The sequence below is a fragment of the Loxodonta africana genome, chromosome 10, assembly GCF_030014295.1.
Source record: "Loxodonta africana isolate mLoxAfr1 chromosome 10, mLoxAfr1.hap2, whole genome shotgun sequence".
In the NCBI taxonomy this organism is placed as follows: domain Eukaryota; kingdom Metazoa; phylum Chordata; class Mammalia; order Proboscidea; family Elephantidae; genus Loxodonta; species Loxodonta africana.
In genome coordinates, this window is record NC_087351.1 from 6,989,872 (window position 1) to 7,008,769 (window position 18,898).

The 18,898-nt window shown below is 42.4% G+C and overlaps 1 protein-coding gene across 3 annotated transcripts in view; it reads right to left on the bottom strand.

The window, feature by feature from the left end:
* SLC12A1 (solute carrier family 12 member 1) overlaps positions 1-18,898 on the bottom strand; it is a 112,411-nt gene that overhangs the window by 22,087 nt on the left and 71,426 nt on the right. For all 3 annotated transcript variants that reach the window (XM_003420148.3, XM_003420147.3, XM_064292006.1), the window contains exon 19: positions 14,797-14,879. In XM_003420148.3, the coding sequence (XP_003420196.1) occupies positions 14,797-14,879 (83 nt within the window). The remainder of the gene's footprint in view (positions 1-14,796; positions 14,880-18,898) is intronic.

An 18,898-nucleotide genomic window follows, 5' to 3' on the forward strand; every position in this document is an offset into this window, starting at 1 on the left:
TTTAGCTGGACAAAAGAGGACAAATATAGCCCTTCTTTGTAACAGTCAGCTGGCTGAGCAAACCGGGAGCTACTCCAATAACCTGCACGAAGAATCTACACAGTCCACCCGTGGCCGAGGAAACCGCAAATTCCCAGGCCTGGGAGACAAAACCAGGTTTTGCTTGAAAAATTCAGGTCCAGCAGTTCCTTCAAAAATGAGAAGGATGGGGGCTGTCAGAAAACATCTACTCCAAAGGCTAAAATCTTCTTGGTTTCCGCCTGGGCTTTTCAGAGCCACAGAGTGGTGCGGTCACCACTTGCGCAGGGATTTTGCAGGTTCTTGTTAGAGTTAATTCTTAATTATTCACTTCGTAGGTGATCTAAGGCCTCCTTCTGTGTGCTCCCTCCTTCCTTCATTTCAGCACTAAGCAGAAGTGATGTTTTGATTATCTCTTCTGAATCATCTATCTGGTGTACCATTTGACACTGTTTGCATGGGAAATCAGGAGTAGACTCTGTTAAAACATTTCTTTCAAGAGGAGGCTGAGCCAGCTGACTTGCAAAAGCGTACCCTTGATGGTACTGCAATTCTTCTACTAGGAATATACCCAAAGAACAGAAAACAGGTCCTCAAACAGTACAAGCACACACATATTCACAGCAGCACTATCTACACAGCAGCTGTTGCGGATTGAATTGTGTCTGCCAAAAATGTGTGTCAGCTTGGCTAGGCCATGATTGTGTGGTTGTCCTCCATTTGGTGATCTGATAATCCTATGTATTGTAAATCCTACCTCTATGATGTTAAGGAGGCAGGATTAGATGCAGTTATGCTAATGAGGCAGGACTCAGTCTACAGGATTAGGTTGTATTTTGAATCAATCTCTTTTGAGATATAAAAGAGAGAATAGAGCAGAGAGGAGAGGGACCTCATTACCACCAAGCAGGAGGAGCCAGGAGCAGAGTGTGTCCTTTGGACCCGGGGTCCCTGCGCTGAGAAGCTCCTAGACTAGGGGAAGATTGTTGACAAGGACCTTCCCCCCAGAGCTGGGAGAGAGATAAAGCTTTCTCCTGGAGCTGGCACTCTGAATTTGGACTTCTAGCCTTCTAAACTGTGAGAGAACACATTTCTGTTTGTTAAAGCCATCCTCTTGCAGTATTTCTGTTATAGCAGCACTAGATAACTAAGACAGTAGCCAAAAGGTGGAAACAGCCTGGATGTCCATCAACAGATGAATGGATAAACAAGTTGTGGCAAATCCACACAATGGAATACTATTCAGCCATAAAAAGGAATAAAGTACTAATAGAAGGTATGACACAGTTTATCCTCCAAAACATTATGCTAAATGAAAGAAGCCAGACACAAAAGGTCACATATTGTATGAGTCTATTTACATGAAATATCCAGAATAGATAAATCTATAGAGACAGAATGCATTGCTGGTTGCCTGGGGCTGGAGGGAGATGGAATGGGGGAAACTCCTTACCGGGTGAAGGGCTTGCCTTTGGAGTGATAGAGATATTTTGGAACTAGATAGAGGTGTCAGTTATACTTGATGCCTCTGAATTGTTTACTTTAATATGGCTAATTTATCTTACCTGGACTTCACCTCAATAAATTATGTTTTTAAAGTGTACCATTAGCCACAAGGGGAACAAGGCAAGGAGGTGTGAATGGATAGGCATGAACTGATTCCCATTAGGCTGACAACAGAAATTATTCATCCCATCCCTACTATGCCCACTACTATGTAGTATCTCCTCTGATTCCAGCAGCAATGCCGGCCGCAGGCAGATATGATATTATTCTCTGTATTTTACCAATAAGGAAATTTGGGCTGGGGAATTTCAAGTGATTTTCCCAAGGCTGTATAGTTAGTGATCCAAGTCTTCGGCTTTCAATTTGGGTATTCATTTCTCTTTACCGCCCTTCTTCAGCAACATGCCCTGACTGCCTGTTAAAAGAATACCCAGTCTGAAATCCCTCAGTCAGAATTAATCTCATCTAGGGTCACTATGAGTTGGAATCAACTTGACAGCAGTTCTGCTTATACCTTGAGTAAATTCCAATAACCATAAATATCAACACAGAACAGAGTTTTAAGATACATGTTTACTTTACGCCCACTTGACTACAAGTTTATGAAGGGCAGGCCTTATACCGTATTTAATTATGGCCATTTATTGTTTACTTTGTGCTCAGTGCAGTGTCAAACATTTTGCAGCAATCATATCTTTTAATCCAAAAGGACAACTCTGTGAGGAAGATGTGAAATTATTCACATCTGACAATGTGAAAAGTGAAACACAGACAGGATAAGTAATTTGACCAAGGTCACAGAGCCAAAAAGTATCAAAGGTGGGATTTGAACCCAAGCCTGTCTAATTCCAAAGCATGTACCTAACTTCACACAGCTTCACCCACATTCTTAGTCATACCATCCCTCTCTGCTTGTGCCTGGCACAATATTTGTGCATAATAGACACTCAATTATAGCTTGTTGAAATAAATAAAAGGTCAGTTCTGTTCCATACAGGTCAGTACTTGTAAAAGTATACTCTTTACAAAGGAGAAGCCAAGCGAAGGTTGCTGGGAAGGGGAAGGGAGAAGTGTGTGTGGAGGGGTAGGTGCAGCAGACAATGCTTGAAAGGAGTTAAGTCAATGTTGCATGCACACACAGTTATAAAGTGGGGCAGCCAGTACCGGTGGTAGAAACCAGGCTATCCGAGACAGAAGGCAGGACAGATGGGATTCATCAGAAGAGTGAGAGGCAAGGGGAGAAGAAGGGTCCTCTTCCTAGATAGGGCCACCACCTGTGCCTCAGGCAGTGCTAAAAACAAGAAAACAAAAAACCCAAGCTTGAAAACAAAAGAGGTGGAACCAAGATGGCGGAATAGACAGACACTTCCGGCGAGCCCTTTCTACAACAAAGACATGAAAAAACAAGTGCATCGAGTATATTTATGACAAGCTAGGAGCCCTGAGCATCAAAGGCAAGCTTAGAAAATGAACCGAGGGGCAGGGGGAGGAAGAGACCGTTCAGAAAAGGAGAAGAGTTACCGGACCTGAATCGTGGGGAGCCCTTAGGCACCATTCCCAGAGCGGCGGTGGACTGGTACTAGCATTAGGCCACAGTTTCCTCAGGGAGAAGCAGCCAGCAACACAGGCTACTCATACCTCCGGAACGAGAGAAGATCGGGGCTCTTGGCAAAAGTTAAGTACTCGCATATACCGTGCCCCCACACCCCCAAGCCGGCTTCAGCAGCTGATTTCCCTGGCCTGAGATAGGCCCTGTTGAGTACCTAGAGCCATCCTTCCGGCCTTGGAGAAGGAAAAAATTTGCATTTGGGGGAAAAGATAATTTGCCAGCTCCAGTAACTGGGGGAGCTCAGGACAGAAGCGGCTCCTGTCCAGGCATAAACGGTCTGTGGACTTTGAGCACCTTTTCCATCTGCATGGACCTGTGTCGGTCTGTTTCAGGAGAATAGGCCCTTGGTGGCAGACTCCAACCGTTTCAGCTGTGTGGTAGAGAGATGGTTGTTTGATGTTTGACATTGCTTTGCCTATTAAACGGGGTCCTCGCCTACCCACATCAGGGGCCTAAGGACTGGTAGCTCCCCTCAGGTCACCCAGCCACACATGACAGGGGTCCAAGGATTACTGGTACCTCCCAGTCCTTACAACCAACAGCCCATGGTCTGACTGCAGAACGCATCCACCTGCATGCTCTAGGGAACAGGGACACCCTTTCCTCAGAGACACTTGGGGGTTGGTTCTCAACCCCCTGCCTTATTCAGAGTGTAACCCCCTGCTGCAACCAGATACCGGTACCTACACCAATCACCCTTGCCCCTCTAAGACTGTAGGACAGAGCCTGTACCACAAACTTGATGATCAGCTACCTGGACACCTGAGCTGAATTCATACAAGAAAAGTGAATGGACTCCTAGACTGATATACCTGATAACAGCTCTAGCCATCTGGGGACAAGGATGTCAGAGCTCCAAAGGTGAAAATAATCAAGCTAGCTCACTCAAGTAGCCCATTTGGGCATATCAAAACAAAACAAAGCAAGAAGCTACAACACAGTAAGCAAACATAAACTAATACAATAACTTATAGATGGCTCAGAGAAATAAGAACCTTTACACGAACAGATATATGCACACCCATGTTCATTGCAGCACTGTTTACAATAGCAAAAAACATGGAAGCAACCAAGGTGCCCAACAACAGATGAATGGATAAATAAATTATGATATATTCACACAATGGAATACTATGCATCGATAAAGAGCATTGATGGATCTGTGAAACATTTCACAACATGGAGCAACCTGGAAGGCATTATGCTGAGTGAAATTAGTCAGTTGCAAAAGGACAAATACTGTATAAGACCACTATTATAAGAACTTGAGAAATAGTTTAGAGAAGAAAATATTCTTTGATGGTTATGAGAAACGGGAGGGAGGGAGGGTGGGAGAGGGGTATTCACTAACTAGATAGTAGATAGGAACTACTTTAGGTGAAGGGAAAGACAACACACAATACAGGTGCGGTCGGCACAACTGGACTAAACCAAAAGCAAAGAAGTTTCCGGAATAAACTGAATGCGTTGAAGGCCAGCATAGCGGGGGCGGGGGGGTGGTTTGGGGACCATGGTTTCAGGGGAGACCTAAGTCAATTGGCATAATAAAATCTATTAAGAAAACACTTTGCTTCCCACATTGGAGAGAAGCGTCTGGGGTCTTAAATGCTAGCAAGCAGCCATCTAAGATGCATCAATTGGTCTCAACCCACCTGGATCAAAGGAGAATGAAAAACACCAGGACACAAGGTAATCACGAGCCCAAGAGAAAGAAAGGGCCATATAAACCAGAGACTACATCAGCCTGAGACCAGAAGAGCTAGATGGCGCCTGGCTACAACAGATGGCTGCCCTGACAGGGAACACAGCAGAGAACCCCCTGAGGGAGCAGGAGAGCAGTGTGATGCAGACCCCAAATTCTTATTAAAAAAACCAGACTTAATGGCCTGACTGAGACTAGAAGGATCCCAGTGGTCATGGCTCCCAGACCTTCTGTTGGCCCAGGACAGGAACCATTCCCAAAGCCAACTCTTCAAAAAGGGACTGGACTGGACAATGGGCTGGAGAGGGATGCTGGTAAGGAGTGAGCTTCTTGGATCAGGTGGACACTTGAGACTATGTTGGCATCTCCTCCCTGGAGGGGAGATGAGAGGGTAGAGGGGGTTAGAAGCTGACGAAATGGACACGTGAAGAGAGTGGAGGGAGAGAGTGGGCTGTCTCATTAGGGGGAGAGCAACTGGGAGTATGTAGCAAGGTGTATGTAAGTTTTTGTGTGACAGACTGACTTGATTTGTAAACTTTCACTTAAGGCACAATCAAACTTAAAAACAAAACAAAAACAAAAAACCCAAGCTTATCGCTGTAGAGTTGACTCCGACTCATGGCGACCTCATGTGTTACAGAGTTGAAGTGCTCCATAGAGTTTTCTTGGCTGTAATCTTTCAGAAGCAGAACTCCTGGCCTTTCTTCCTCTAGGTAGATTTGCCCTGCCAACTTTTAGGCCATCCAGGAACTGTTTCACAGGAAATTGAAATCTTCCATATCAGACGATTTCTTAGCATATTAGATGATTTCTTAGCATATCATGGTTTATTAAACCACATTGTCTGAGAGAGCGAGAGTGAAGAGCCAAGAGTAAGATCAAGAGTGTAAAAGCCTGCTCTTCTCTCTTTCGAAGGTTTTAAGAGAATCCAAGAGGTTCTGATGGTGGAAGAAAAAAACTTAGACCTGTGGGTTCTATCAGTTGGTTTCTAACACATTTCTTCATATCTAACCTCCAAACAATTCTCATAGTAAGAACAAAGAGTGAATCCTGGGCCATATCTTGATGGAAATGCCAAAACCTTCTAAACAGTAGTTGCTATATTTTCGAGTGCTCTATAAACTGGCTGCACGTAATCAGTTGGAGTGACTATATTTTGAAATTCAGTTTAGTTGTTAAGATTGTCTTGAATGTTCTATTTCCAGTCTTTTTTCTAAAGGTGTCTTTTAGAAATAGGCAGGAGACCAGATGTACTGTCTGACAGAGACTGGAGGAACCCCTGAGACTATGGCCCCCAGATGCTCTGCTAACCCAGAACTGAAACCATTCCCAAGCCCAGTTTTCAGATAAAGACTAGACAGGACTATAAAAAAAAAAAAAAAAAAAAAGCACACGTGAGGAATGTGCTTAGTTCAATCAAATATATGAGACCAAATGGGCAGCTCCTGTCCAAAAGCAGGATGAGAAGGCAGGAAGGGACGGAAATTGAAAATCAGATGAACGGACACAGGGAACCCAATGTGGAAAGGGGGAGCATGCTGTCATGTTGCGGGGATTGCAATCCATGTCACAAAACAATGTGTGTATAAATTTTTGAATGAGAAAATAACTTGAGCTATAAACTTCTACCTAAAGAACAATGGAAAAAAAAGAAAGAAAACGAAACAGGCAGGAGTCCACAAATGACAATCGGTGTTGACTCTCAAGGATACAGAGTAGCCAGTTACCTGACAGAGGAAGGGAAACCTGCTGGGGAATTGCATGCCCTTCCATTTCACAGTATCCTTTCTCTATATTAATTATTAAATTATGATTCTTTCCTTGGTCGATCAACTCAAAGCTGTAACTGCTCATATGAATCAATGTGCTGTGCCCCAGATGAAGTCTAGTTGAACTGAAGGCAGGAAGCAATCCTGCAGGGGTTGCCTTCCAATCAAGTAATTATTTACTCACACTGCCATCTGTCTTTATCTTGCTGAGCTACTCCATCACATACAGCTGTGACCCCGTACTCTGAGATGGCCGTAAATCACATGGTACTCACACGTGATACTTGATCACAATAGATTGCAAATCACATTTCATCACTTTATTTCCTACCAGTATAATCTGGACTCTTTGTTGCAGTGGGCAAACCTGCTAAATACCCCTGGGGAGTGAACAATATGAAATACAGCATTTTTTTGTGTTGTTGGTCGATAAATTAATTTATTAAGAGAAACTATCAGCCAACGTTATTGAATGAGTTGCTGCAGTACATAAGTTATAATGTTATGGGCATCGATCTTATTTATCTGAAAAGTTATCCTCCTCACATAAGCCTGTGGCAGAGTATAGAAATAATTGTCATTAGCTGGGAAATCACCTATAAAGCTGATTTCTAGTCACTGCTTTATTAACTACCGTATATGGGCACCCTGAATTGCCAATATTTCTTTTAAATTATAATCTGGGATGACACTGTGGTATCTGTGTAGGAAAAGCTATGAAGATGATCATTAACATAGTATAATGCAGTACTTAAGATTTATCAGGCCCTTATTAAGCCCTGTACTACAGTGTAATATAATGAAACACAAGCTTATTTCTTTCAATTCAAAATCTCATATGAGGTTTGTGTCATCAATTACATAAACTTCAAAACGATGCATGGAAATGCAGCATGAAGTTAATTTCTATCATTAGGCTGTTGTCCTTTTTTTCCCCACATGTTCTTTATGTACTTGTGCAGCATTTTTTTGTTTGTTTACCCCAGATAGTTGGTACTTCTAATTATTTTATTAGCATGTCACCGTATTTCCTGTTTCTTGGCTAGGAAGCAGAAATACTTCAAACATCAAAGTTGATTTAAATAGGATATGTCTCCTGGGAAATTAAAAGGGGATGCAGTTCACTGCCAGGATTCTTTGAGAACTACTACAGAATTTGATTGCTGTATTGCTTTGTAGGACTAAATTGATGGTACATTTTGGCAGATGGAGTAATGATGGGTGGGGGTAATATTTTTCAGCTACATCGCATCTTTCAGCTTGAAGAGATCAACATAACACACAAAGCAAATGTGTAATCTACATACAAATTGTGTTTTGTATTCTAATATTTCAGATGTAAACACTGCAGCGCAATGGCTGGAGAACTAAGGTAAACCCAGCAAGTGAGCAGCAGAGCAGGTCTCCTAATGTCAGCACCTTGTAATTGCCCTCAGAGGGGACATCTACCACAGACAGGCAGCACCTACACTGGGCATTTTAAGGAATACAGGGAAATAGCTTTGCCCCATCCCGTGCTGACATTTCACCACTGCCACCACTACGTAAGTCATTGCCCTGTCTAGTTCTCTTTTTTAAAAAAGGTAGACTAGAGGTAGAATAGTAGGTTCTGGCTTCAAAGAGATATAGATTTAAAAAACTAATCATTAACTTTATATGGAAAGGAAAGAGGCCTGGATAAGTAAAGTATTATTGAAGAAGAAGAACAAAGTAGGAGGCCTCACACTACCTGACCTTAGAAACTACCGTACAGCTACAGTAGTCAAAACAGCCCGGTACTGGTATAATGGCAGACACATTGACCGGTGGAACAGAATGGAGAGCCCAGATGTAACTCCATCTACCTACGGCCACCTGATCTTTGATAAAGGCCCAAAGTCCATTAAATGGGGAAAAGACAGTCTTTTTAATAAGCAGTGATGGCAAAACTGGGTGTCCATCCGTAAAAAAAATAAAACAGGACCCACACCTCACATCATACACAAAAACTAATTCAAAATGGATCAAAGATCTAAATATAAAACCCCAAACTGTAAAAATCATGGAAGAAAAATATAGGGTCAATGTTAAACCAAAAAAACCCAAACCCATTGCCATCTAGTCTATTCCAACTCATAGCGACACTATAGGACATAAGGGTTCCAAGGAGTGGCTGGTGAACTCCAACTGCTGACCTTTTGGTTAGCAGCTGAGCTCTTAACCACTACACCACCAGGGTTCCAGGGTCAACATTAGGGGCCCTAATACATGGCTTAAACAGCATACAAACCATAATTAACAATATACATACACTGGGAGATAAGCTAGATAAATGGGATCTTCTAAAAATTAAACACGCTCATCAGAAAACTTCACCAAAGAGTAAAAAGAGAACCTACAGGCTGGGAAAAAATTTTTGGCTATGACATATCCAACAAAGGCCTAATCTCTAAAATCTATAGAAAAGTCCAACAGCTCTACAATAAAAAAGACAAATAATCCAATCAAAAAATGGACAAAGGATACAAACACGCACTTCACCAAAGAAGACATTCATTTGGCTAACAGACACATAAGGAAATACTCTCCATCTCTAGCCATTAGAGAAATGCAAATCAAAACTACAATGAGATACCACCTCACCTCAACGTTACTGGCAGGAATTAAAAAAAAAAAAAACAGAAAATACTAAATGTTGGAGAGGTTTCAAAGAGATTGGAATTCTTACATGATGCTGGTGGGAACGCAAAATGGTACGATCATGTTGGAAAAAGATATGGCACTTCCTTAAAAAGCTAGACATAGAAATTTCATACTCTCCAGAAATCTCACGCCTAGGAATATATCCTAGAGAAATAAGAGCCATCACATGAATAGTCATATGCACACCCATGTTCATTGCAGCATTATTCACAATAGCAAAAAGATGGAAACAACCTAAGTGCTCATCAACAGATGAGTGGATAAACAAACCACGGCACATGCACGTGATGGAATACTACACAGGGATAAAGAATGATAATGGGTCTGTAAAACTCTCACAACATGGATGAATCTGGAGGGCATTATGCTGAGTGACATAAGTTAATCGCAAGAGGACAAATACTGTATGAGACCACAATTTTAAAAACTGGTGAAAATGTTTCCACATAAAAAGAAACGATCTTTCATGGTTACGAGGGAGGGGAGGGGTGGGAAGGGAAAAATAGTAACTAGATATTAGATACGTGGTAACTTGTGTAAAGGGTAAGACAGTACACAATACTGGGGAAGTCAGCACAACTTGACCAGGGCAAAGTCATAGAGGCTTCACAGACACATCCAAGCTCCCTGAGAGACTGAGCTACTGGGCTGAGGGCTGCGGACCATGGACTACGGGGCCATCTAGCTCAACTGGCATAACACAGTCTATAAAGAAAATGTTCTACCTCTAACTGTGGTGAGTTGCGTCTGGGGTCTTAAATGCCTGAAAGCAGCCATCTAAGATGTATCTACTGGTCCCATCCCGGCTGGAGCAAAGGAGAATGAAAAAAGCCAAAGACACAAGGGAAAGATTACTTCAGAGCAGGAGAAAAATGTAGAAAAAACTCAAATTCACACAAAAAAGACCGGTCTTGCTGGTCCAGAGACTGGAGAAACCCTGAGAGTATGGCCTCCAGATACCCCTTTAACTCAGCACTTAAGTCACTACTTCAGTCAAAGATTAGGCAGTCTATAGGGCCAACAATAACACACGTGAGGAACATACTTCGCAGCTCAACCATGTATATGAGACTAATGGGCAAAGACAAGAAGGCTGAAAACTGGATGAATGGAAACAAGGAACCCGGAGTGGAGAAGGGGAGCGTTTTGACACATTGTGGGGTTGGCAACCAATGTCACAAAACAATTTGTGTATTAACTGTTTAATGAGAAACTAATATGCTCTGTAAACTTTCACCTAAAGCACAGTAAAAAACAGACAAACAAAACCAAGATACACAGGTTTGAATTCCAGCTCTACCAATTACTAAATAGCCTTGTGAGTCTTGGGTAAGCCTCAATTTTATCAGCTGAAAAATGGGAACAATAATGGTGCTTTCCTCATAGGGTAGTTGGGAAGAAAAATGGCATAATGTATGTGAACATGAAGCGTAATACTTGGCACATCATAGTCATCACATGAAGTGCTTAAGAATGTTAGGTTTTGTGACTAATCGATTAAGTTCTATTAGGAAGAAATATAAAAATGAATCATGAATACTGAGTGGAAATTAGTGTGCCTGATCTGGAAATGTAAAATATACATAAAAGAGAAAAAGGGCCTAGAAAAGGGAAGCCAGAGACACCTAAGATACCCTTTATGCAACAATTTTGGGTAGGGTGGTGTTTACCCCCAGTTTTATTTTTTCATATGTAATCATAGAGTATACATAATCCAATAGGGGCTCTCTGTCCTGTACAAATGCTTGATCTCTAGTTTCTTCTTTTTTCCACCTCCTCCAAAATCCACCAGAATGGTTGCATCAAAAAATTAACCTAATTTGCTCATATTCCCTCTGTTATGGTGGATACAATCATGAAAGGGTCAAATGGAATCCGGATCCCCCCGGCACCAGCACTCTCAAATCTTTTATATACTTTTTCTTTCTCTTGAATTCCCCAGCAAAGCACTAACCCCCTTCTACTCTTACTGGTGACCAAATGCTCCTGGAGAAAACTGGACAACTGTAAGTGGGTTCTCACTGTTGTATGCTGATCAGCTTTTGACTTTTCATTCCCCATCATGCCCATGTTAAACTCTCATTAGCCTTCTCATCCTCAATGAAACCATGCCTTTTAGGAAGAACCCATTGCCCCAAATTCAAGGTGAGAACCGAGGCTATTTTGCATGATCTTCCTCAACTTACTACCCTACTGTTACAAATCCAGGTACAGCATCACTGATATTCAGCTCCTTTGCATCGGTTTTAGAAGATGAAGTGCTTTTCATCTCTTTCAGGCTATTCACGCCCTTCCCCTGATTACTGCTTGTTCCTCAAGGATCTTACTCCATGGGCCACCCGTTTCTTTGCCTGCATCTTCAAACTCTCCCATTTGGTTGGGCTCATTTCCTCAGACTGGAAGCATATCTGTGTCTCCCATTCTAAAGTCTATAGGTGTCCCTGTAGTAAATCTTCTCAGTCTCGTTCCTCTCTGTAGGATCCAAACTCCTCAGAATGGTTGGTGACATCCATATTCTCTGCTCCGTTGGCTCATATTCTCTCCTCAACCCACTGCAATCTGGATTCTGTCAACACTGTTCTAACAGAAATTGCTCTCACTAAGATCATTTGTGTGATGTCAATGATCAATACTAAGGAACATTTCATTCATTATTTTACTGGAATTTTCGGCTGTTGGTTATTGTCCCTGTTTTGAGCACTCTGCTCTCGTGGATTCCATGACACTATAGACTCCTGGTTTCCTTACCTTTCTGACAGCTCCTTTGCTGCCTCTTCTTTGAGGCTCTTCTCCTGTGCCCTGGACTCTCGACTACACGTATTCTTTAGGCTATTTTATCAAGTGACAGGGTTTCAATTTTCACCTTAATTGCCATGTCTTCTAAATATACATCTACAGCTCAGACTTCTCCTTTAAGACTAAGACTCAACTATCTAACCACCTGTTGGTCATCTCCAGTAGGATTTCCCAACAGAGTTTTTTTTTTTTAATTGAGCCAGGCTTCTCCTCATTAAACCTACTCTTTCTCTTGCATTTCCCATTTCCATTGGTGGCTCTAACATTCATCTAATCAGCCAGCCTTTCTTCACCCCTCCCTCTCCCTTATGCCACTCATCCGATCGGCCCCCAAATGCTGCCCTTTGTACCTCCTAAGTACCTCCAAATTCTGTCCTTTTCTCTTCATTCCTACTGAGATAGCCCCAGTTCAAGCTGGCACCTTCTCTTGCTTTGATTATTATAAAAATCTTTTGACTTCTTTCCGTGTTTCCATTCTAGTCCTTTTTGAGACAATCCCCAATAGAACTGAAAGAGTACGTGATCTGAAACCCCAAATCTGACCACATACTCCTGCACTTCAATCCCTTCAAAAGTTCCTCATTGTCTACAGAATATGGTCCAAGCTATTTAATACGGCAGACGAGATGATTTTAATCTGGCTCCCCCTTTACGTGGGCAATCTTATATTTTTCTATTCTCTGCTTCCTACATTGCATTTCAATGACACTAACCTGCTTTCAGTTGCCTATATATCCCTTCCTCCATGCTTCCATGTCTTCACGCCTTTGTTAATGCTATCCTCTTTGCCAGGAATGCCATTCCCCACACTCCCACCTCATTTTTCTCTTCTCTAACATTGCTTAGTGTTACAGTTGAATTGTGTCTCCCAAAAAATACGTTGCAGTCCTAGTCCCTACTACCCTGGAATGTGACCATATTTGGAAATAGAGTCTTTGCAGATTAAATTCGTTAAATTAGCATTAGGTCATACTGGAGTATGGTGGTCCTAATCCAGTATGACCTGTGTCCTTATTAAAAAAGAAGAGACACAGACAGACACAGAGGGAAGACGGCCACATAAAGACTGGAGCAGTAACGAGTTATACTGCCACAAACCAAGGAATGCCTGGTTCTACTAGAAGTTGGAAAAGACAGGGAAGATCTTCCTCTAGAGCCATCAGAAAGGCGATAGACCTACTGACACCCTGAATTCAGACTCCTGGCCCCCAGAACTGCGAGAGAATAAATTTCTGTTGTTTTCAGCTACCCAGTGTGTGGTAATTTGTTATGGCAGACCTAGGAAATGTAAAAGCCTGGTCAACCCCTACTAATCTACTAAATCTCAATTCAAGGGTAATTTCTGCTAGGAAGCCCTCTTGGAGTTAAGTTCCTCTACTCTCTTTCCCATAATACTCTACCTGTACCTATTATCATGCTAATGAAAGATCCATTTTCATTACTAGGCTCTGAGTCCCTTGAGGGCGCAGACACTTTAAGCATAGTCTACCCAGTACCTGCTGTTGTTAGGTGCCTGTTGTCGTTAGGTGCCTGTTGTCGTTAGGTGCCATTGAGTCAATTTTCAACTCAAAGCAACCCCATGTGACAGAGTAGAATTGCCTCATGGGGTATTCTAGGCTGTAAATTTAATTTTTTTTTTTTTAATCCTTATGGAAGCAGATTGCCAGTTCTTTTTCCCATGAAACTGCTGAATGGGTTCTAACCATCAACCTTTTGGTTAGCAGCCCAGCTTTTAACCATTGTGTCATCAGGGCTCCTTTGATACACAGTTGTTGTGTGCTACAGAGTCGATTCCAACTCATAGAAACCCTACAGGACAGAGTAGACCTGCCCCATAGGGTTTCCTAGGCTGTAATCTTTATGGGAGCAGATCATCGGGTCTTTTCTCCTGCAGAGCTGCTTGTGGGTTCAAACCTCTGACCTTTTGGTTAGCAGCTAGGCTCTTAACCATTGCACCACCAGAGCTCGCTGGTACATAGTAGGCACCCCAAAAATATCTGTTGAAATAATGAAACCAACACAGAAATAAATCTCAGTGTTGTGCCTTTGGTGGAACTAGCATTTCTTTGGCCCTGTTGTAAAGTTCTGATGGAGACAGAAGTCATGGCTTGGTGTCCTGCGCTAATCTTCAGTGACTTTTTAGATGTGGCCATTGTTTCTAGACACAGAATATGTTTAAATTCTAAGACTAAACAAGTACACCAAACCCTGTGCCAGGAAGAAGCAGAGTCACTAATCTGAATTAGCGTTTCTGCCTCCTGCTTAGATTAGTGATTCACAGCATGAGACTTTCAGGCTCATTTCCACGTCAGCTACAAACCAGATCATAGACTTTAAAAAACAAAATGCAGGTTTTTCCGAAGAAAGAATTAATCTTCATTTTCTGAAATATCTTGCAGCAATCAGGCTGTTTTACCGAAGGTGTTTATTTTCAGTGATGCTGGCTTTGTGTTCTTGTGGTAAGAAAAATAATTGATGACTACCTTGAGTTACTCTGTATTTCTGGTTAGCAGGGCAAAGGCCACTTGTGTTGGTTGTGGGGAAAGCACTGGGGCGGGGGAGGTGGTGCGCACACCGGGGCCGGCGCTGGGATGGACGCTCGGTGGCTGGGGTTTGTCTGTAGCTCCCTGCTGTATACCCAGCACCTGGGACAGTGCCAGGCACAGGGTAGGTGCTCAGTCACTAGCTGTTGGTTGAGTAAAGGAAGTACATACCTTGCACCTGAAGAACCTGAGAGATGTCAAACCCTTGGCTGATTCTGACTATGACCACGCCAATCTCAAAATCAAACGCATCGCTGAAAGAAAAGCAAAATGACTAGTGATTTAAATGGCTCTTTTTTTTTTTTTAATCCCCAAGTTCTGAACTAATATAAAACTTGCTTCTAGGGTTTTGATATAAAATTAAACTATTAACATTCACGCTTTAGAACACAGCCAAGAGCTGGTGCCTTTTCTGTTTGTTTGTTCTCTCATTGCGCCTTTTTAAAATGTATCCTAGGTAACCGAAGGCCAAGCCAAAACAAAACCCGTTGCCATCTGGTTGATTCCGACTCGTGGTGACCCCGTGTGTTGCCCAGTAGGACTGTGCTCCACAGGGTTTGCATGGCTGTGACCCTGACTCGTGGTGACCCCGTGTGTTGCACAGGAGAACTGTGCTCCACAGGGTTTGCATGGCTGTGACCATGAAAGCAGATCGCTAGGCCTGTTTTCCAAGGCTCCTTTGGGTGGGTTGAAACTGCTAACCTTTCGGCCAGTAGTAGAGAGCTTGACTGTGCTGCTGTATCCTAGGTAACAAACAAAAAACAAGAGCAACCAAATCCATTGCCATCAAGTTGAATCTGACTCCTAGTGACACTATAGGACAGGGTAGAACTGCCCCGTAGGGTTTCCAAAGAGAGGGCTGGTGGATTGGAACTGCCAATGTTTTGGATAGCAGCCAAGCTCTTAACCACTGCACCACCAGGGCTCCATATCCTGGGTAGTGGGAATTAAATCATTTGCTCTGGAGCCTATTATTAAAATAATACCATCAACTAGACTTCTGACTAAGAGATCTTCACATTCTTTTAAAACAATGGATTCTTTTATACAATAAACGAAATAATCACTGACCTATTTAGAAGAGAGAATTTTCAAGCTGCAAAGACCCTCTGGAATTGTCAGACACGCCTCCTACCTATGGAGGAGGACTCTTTCTACAATGCTGATAATGTCAAGTTCCTGGATAAAAATCTCCTCTGTTCTTCTAAGGAAATTTCACCATTGACTCTGGACAGGCCATTTAAGGCAACGGTTTTTTCATAGCAATTTTATGTAGCTGGAGATGGCCCTTGTGTCTTCTCTACACCCACCCAGTGGAATCACATTATCTAGAAAGGGAAAGAAAGGCTCTCTTTCTTTTATCTCTGTTCCTGTAGAATATGTTTTCTCTGGTCCTCAATAGGGAGCTGAAGCAATTGATGCTTTGAATACGTTTAGAATTTTCTCCTCAGGAGTGTTTTGTTCAATCTTCTAAGACTTGAAACCTAGGGCCCCTTTCCATTGGGTCACCCTCCCCTAGACACTCTGCAGTCTGTGACTGTCCCACCTTATGCAAGCGAGTTTTGAATGGACAATGTAAACCTAGATTTTTAGATAATGATATAAATAAGGTCAGAGCAATATGAATATCCACTCAAAATTCAAACCACAAATGATCTTCATTTAGCAAAACCGATTCGTCCTAGCAAAAGTTGGCAGAAAGTAAATTCTTGAGAAGCAAACCCTTGATTGTCTTTGATTACAAAAAGCAGACATTGTAGCCTCCCAAAAAACCTTTGGATCCTGTGTTAAGCCAGATGATGGCTCCCCAAAGGCATCCACGTCCTGTTTACCGAAGCCCACGGATGTGCTGTGTTACAGGGCAACAGGGACTTTGCCCGTGCGATTAAGTGACTCTGTGATTAAAGGCCTTGAGATGTGGAGATTAGTTTGGATTATCTAGTGGGGCTCAATGTAATCACAATGGTCCTTAAATGTGAAATTGGGAGGCAAAAGATGAGGTCACAGTGATGCGAAGTGAGAAGGACTCAAGCCATCGCCGTTGGCTTTGAAGACTGAGGTGGGGCCATGGACAAGGAGCGCAGGCAGCCTCTACCAAAGCCAAACCTGTGGCTGTGGAGTCGACGGACTCCAACTCCTGGTGACCTCACGAGCTGCAGAGTAGAACTGTGCTTCGTGGTGTTTTCAATGACCGTAACCTTACAGAAATAAGATTACTTCCTAAGAGTCCTTTTTTCTGTGGGTGGATTCGAACCACCAACCTTTAGGTTAGTAATGGAGAACAAAATGTCTGCAACACCAAGGGATAGTGCTAGGAAGCCTCTAAAAAAAAAAAAACCAAACCAGTCGCCATCAAGTTGATTCCAATCCAGAGGACCCTATAGGACAGAGTAGAACTAACTGCCCCATAGGGTTTTCAAGGTTGTATTTTTGTTCTCTATGGAAGCAGACTGCCACATCTTTCTTCCATGGAGTGCCCGATGGGTTTGAACTGCCAACCTTTTGGTTAGCAGCTGAGTGCTTACCACTGTGCCACCAGGGCTCCAGGCACCGCTAGAAGGTGGAAAAGATGAGGAAAGGAACTTTCCCCTAGACCCTTCAGAAGGAAGTGCAGCCTTGCCCATACCTTGATTCTACCCTACGAGAACCTTGTCAGACTTCTAACCTACCAAACTAAAAGACAATAAATTTGTATTGTTTTAAATAACTCAGTTTGAGGTAATTTGTTATGGCAGCCACAGAAAACTAATATGTATTCCAATTACAATTAAACTGCACCTTCTTTAAGGGGCACTGAGTTTGTTTGAGGTGATGGAAATTTTTTGAAAATAGTGGCGAAGGTAGCACAACATGTTGAGTGTAAATAATATCACTGAATTGTACACTTAAAAATGGTTCAAATGGCAACTTTTTTCTATTATATATATTTTACTACAATTAAAAAATAGTAGAAGAAAAAATAAATAAAAAGTTAAACCATAGATAAAAATATTAAACAAACAAAAAAAACCAAACCCAGTGCCGTCGAGTCGATTCCGACTCATAGTGACCCTATAGGACAGAGTAGAACTGCCCCATAGAGTTTCCAAGGAGCGCCTGGAGGATTCGAACTGCCAACCCTTTGGTTAGCAGCCATAGCACTTAACCAATATGCCACCAGGGTTTCCATAAAAATATTACAGACCTTTAAAATCATTTAGTCAAAGAAAAATAATAAATACTACGCTACTGTAATAATATCCCACATTAACAATAATACTGTGTTTTACTTTCAGTCATAAAAGAACAAAAAAAACAGAAAGGGAAGTACAAGGTGTATGTATGTCCTGCTTCTCTATTAACCCTGTATCTAAGATAGTAGTCATTTAACTTCACCAAGCCAGCTAAATTTTAGACTAGTACAACCTTACCAACAAAATTTATTTCCAAGAAAACCATCCTTTATTTTGTTATAAAAGCCAGAGGCCTCCTCAGTTCAGTGTGACTGTTTGATTATTTTGGTCCATTTGAATTTCTAGTATGTTTATGATGATGGCGAGGCTAGAAGACTCTCCAGGGTAATTTTGTATCAAACCATTTGTGATTTGATTGAAGATTTACACTTTTGTTTTCCTTATTTGCTTTTTTTTTTTCTCCCTCTACCTCTTTTGTTCCTAGCAGTGAGAGTGAAATGTTATTGAAGAATCCAGATAACAGAAGGCAGAGCTCATCTATTTCTAAGGGTGTCTGGTCAGCGACTGGCTGTGGCTCTAAGTGCACCCAAACGATGCTGGCCGAGCCTGGCAAGACTCTGACCCTGATCACCTGGTTTCGCCTTAACTTAGCACACAGAGAGCACCAGTGGGAGCCAGAGTGCCCACGCGGCATCCAGGCCTTACACGTTTGCAGAGCACTATTCCGAAGAACGCAGTTGATGCTTAGGCCCCCCGCGTTAGCAGTACTGTTAGGTAAATTCATGGTTGGTGGGTAATGTGTCTAATTTCAGAAGACGAAAACTGTTTTCTTATGGCTCCTTCAGTAGAGCTAACGTTAGAATTCTTCTGTTAATGATGCTCCATAAATCTCCCCAGATTAATGATAAATGTGACACTTATTTCAGCAGAGGGCGGAGGAAACAGACTGGCACAAGCAGCACTAAGCGTATGCTTGTTTTGAAGGGGCAGGGTTGCTTCCTGGGACAGACTCGTCGGTGCAGCTGGCCTGCCTAGGCATGCCCTGTGGTGTAGAGTCCAGGCAAAGCCAGGTCCAGACAGAGGGAACCTTCCATGTGCAG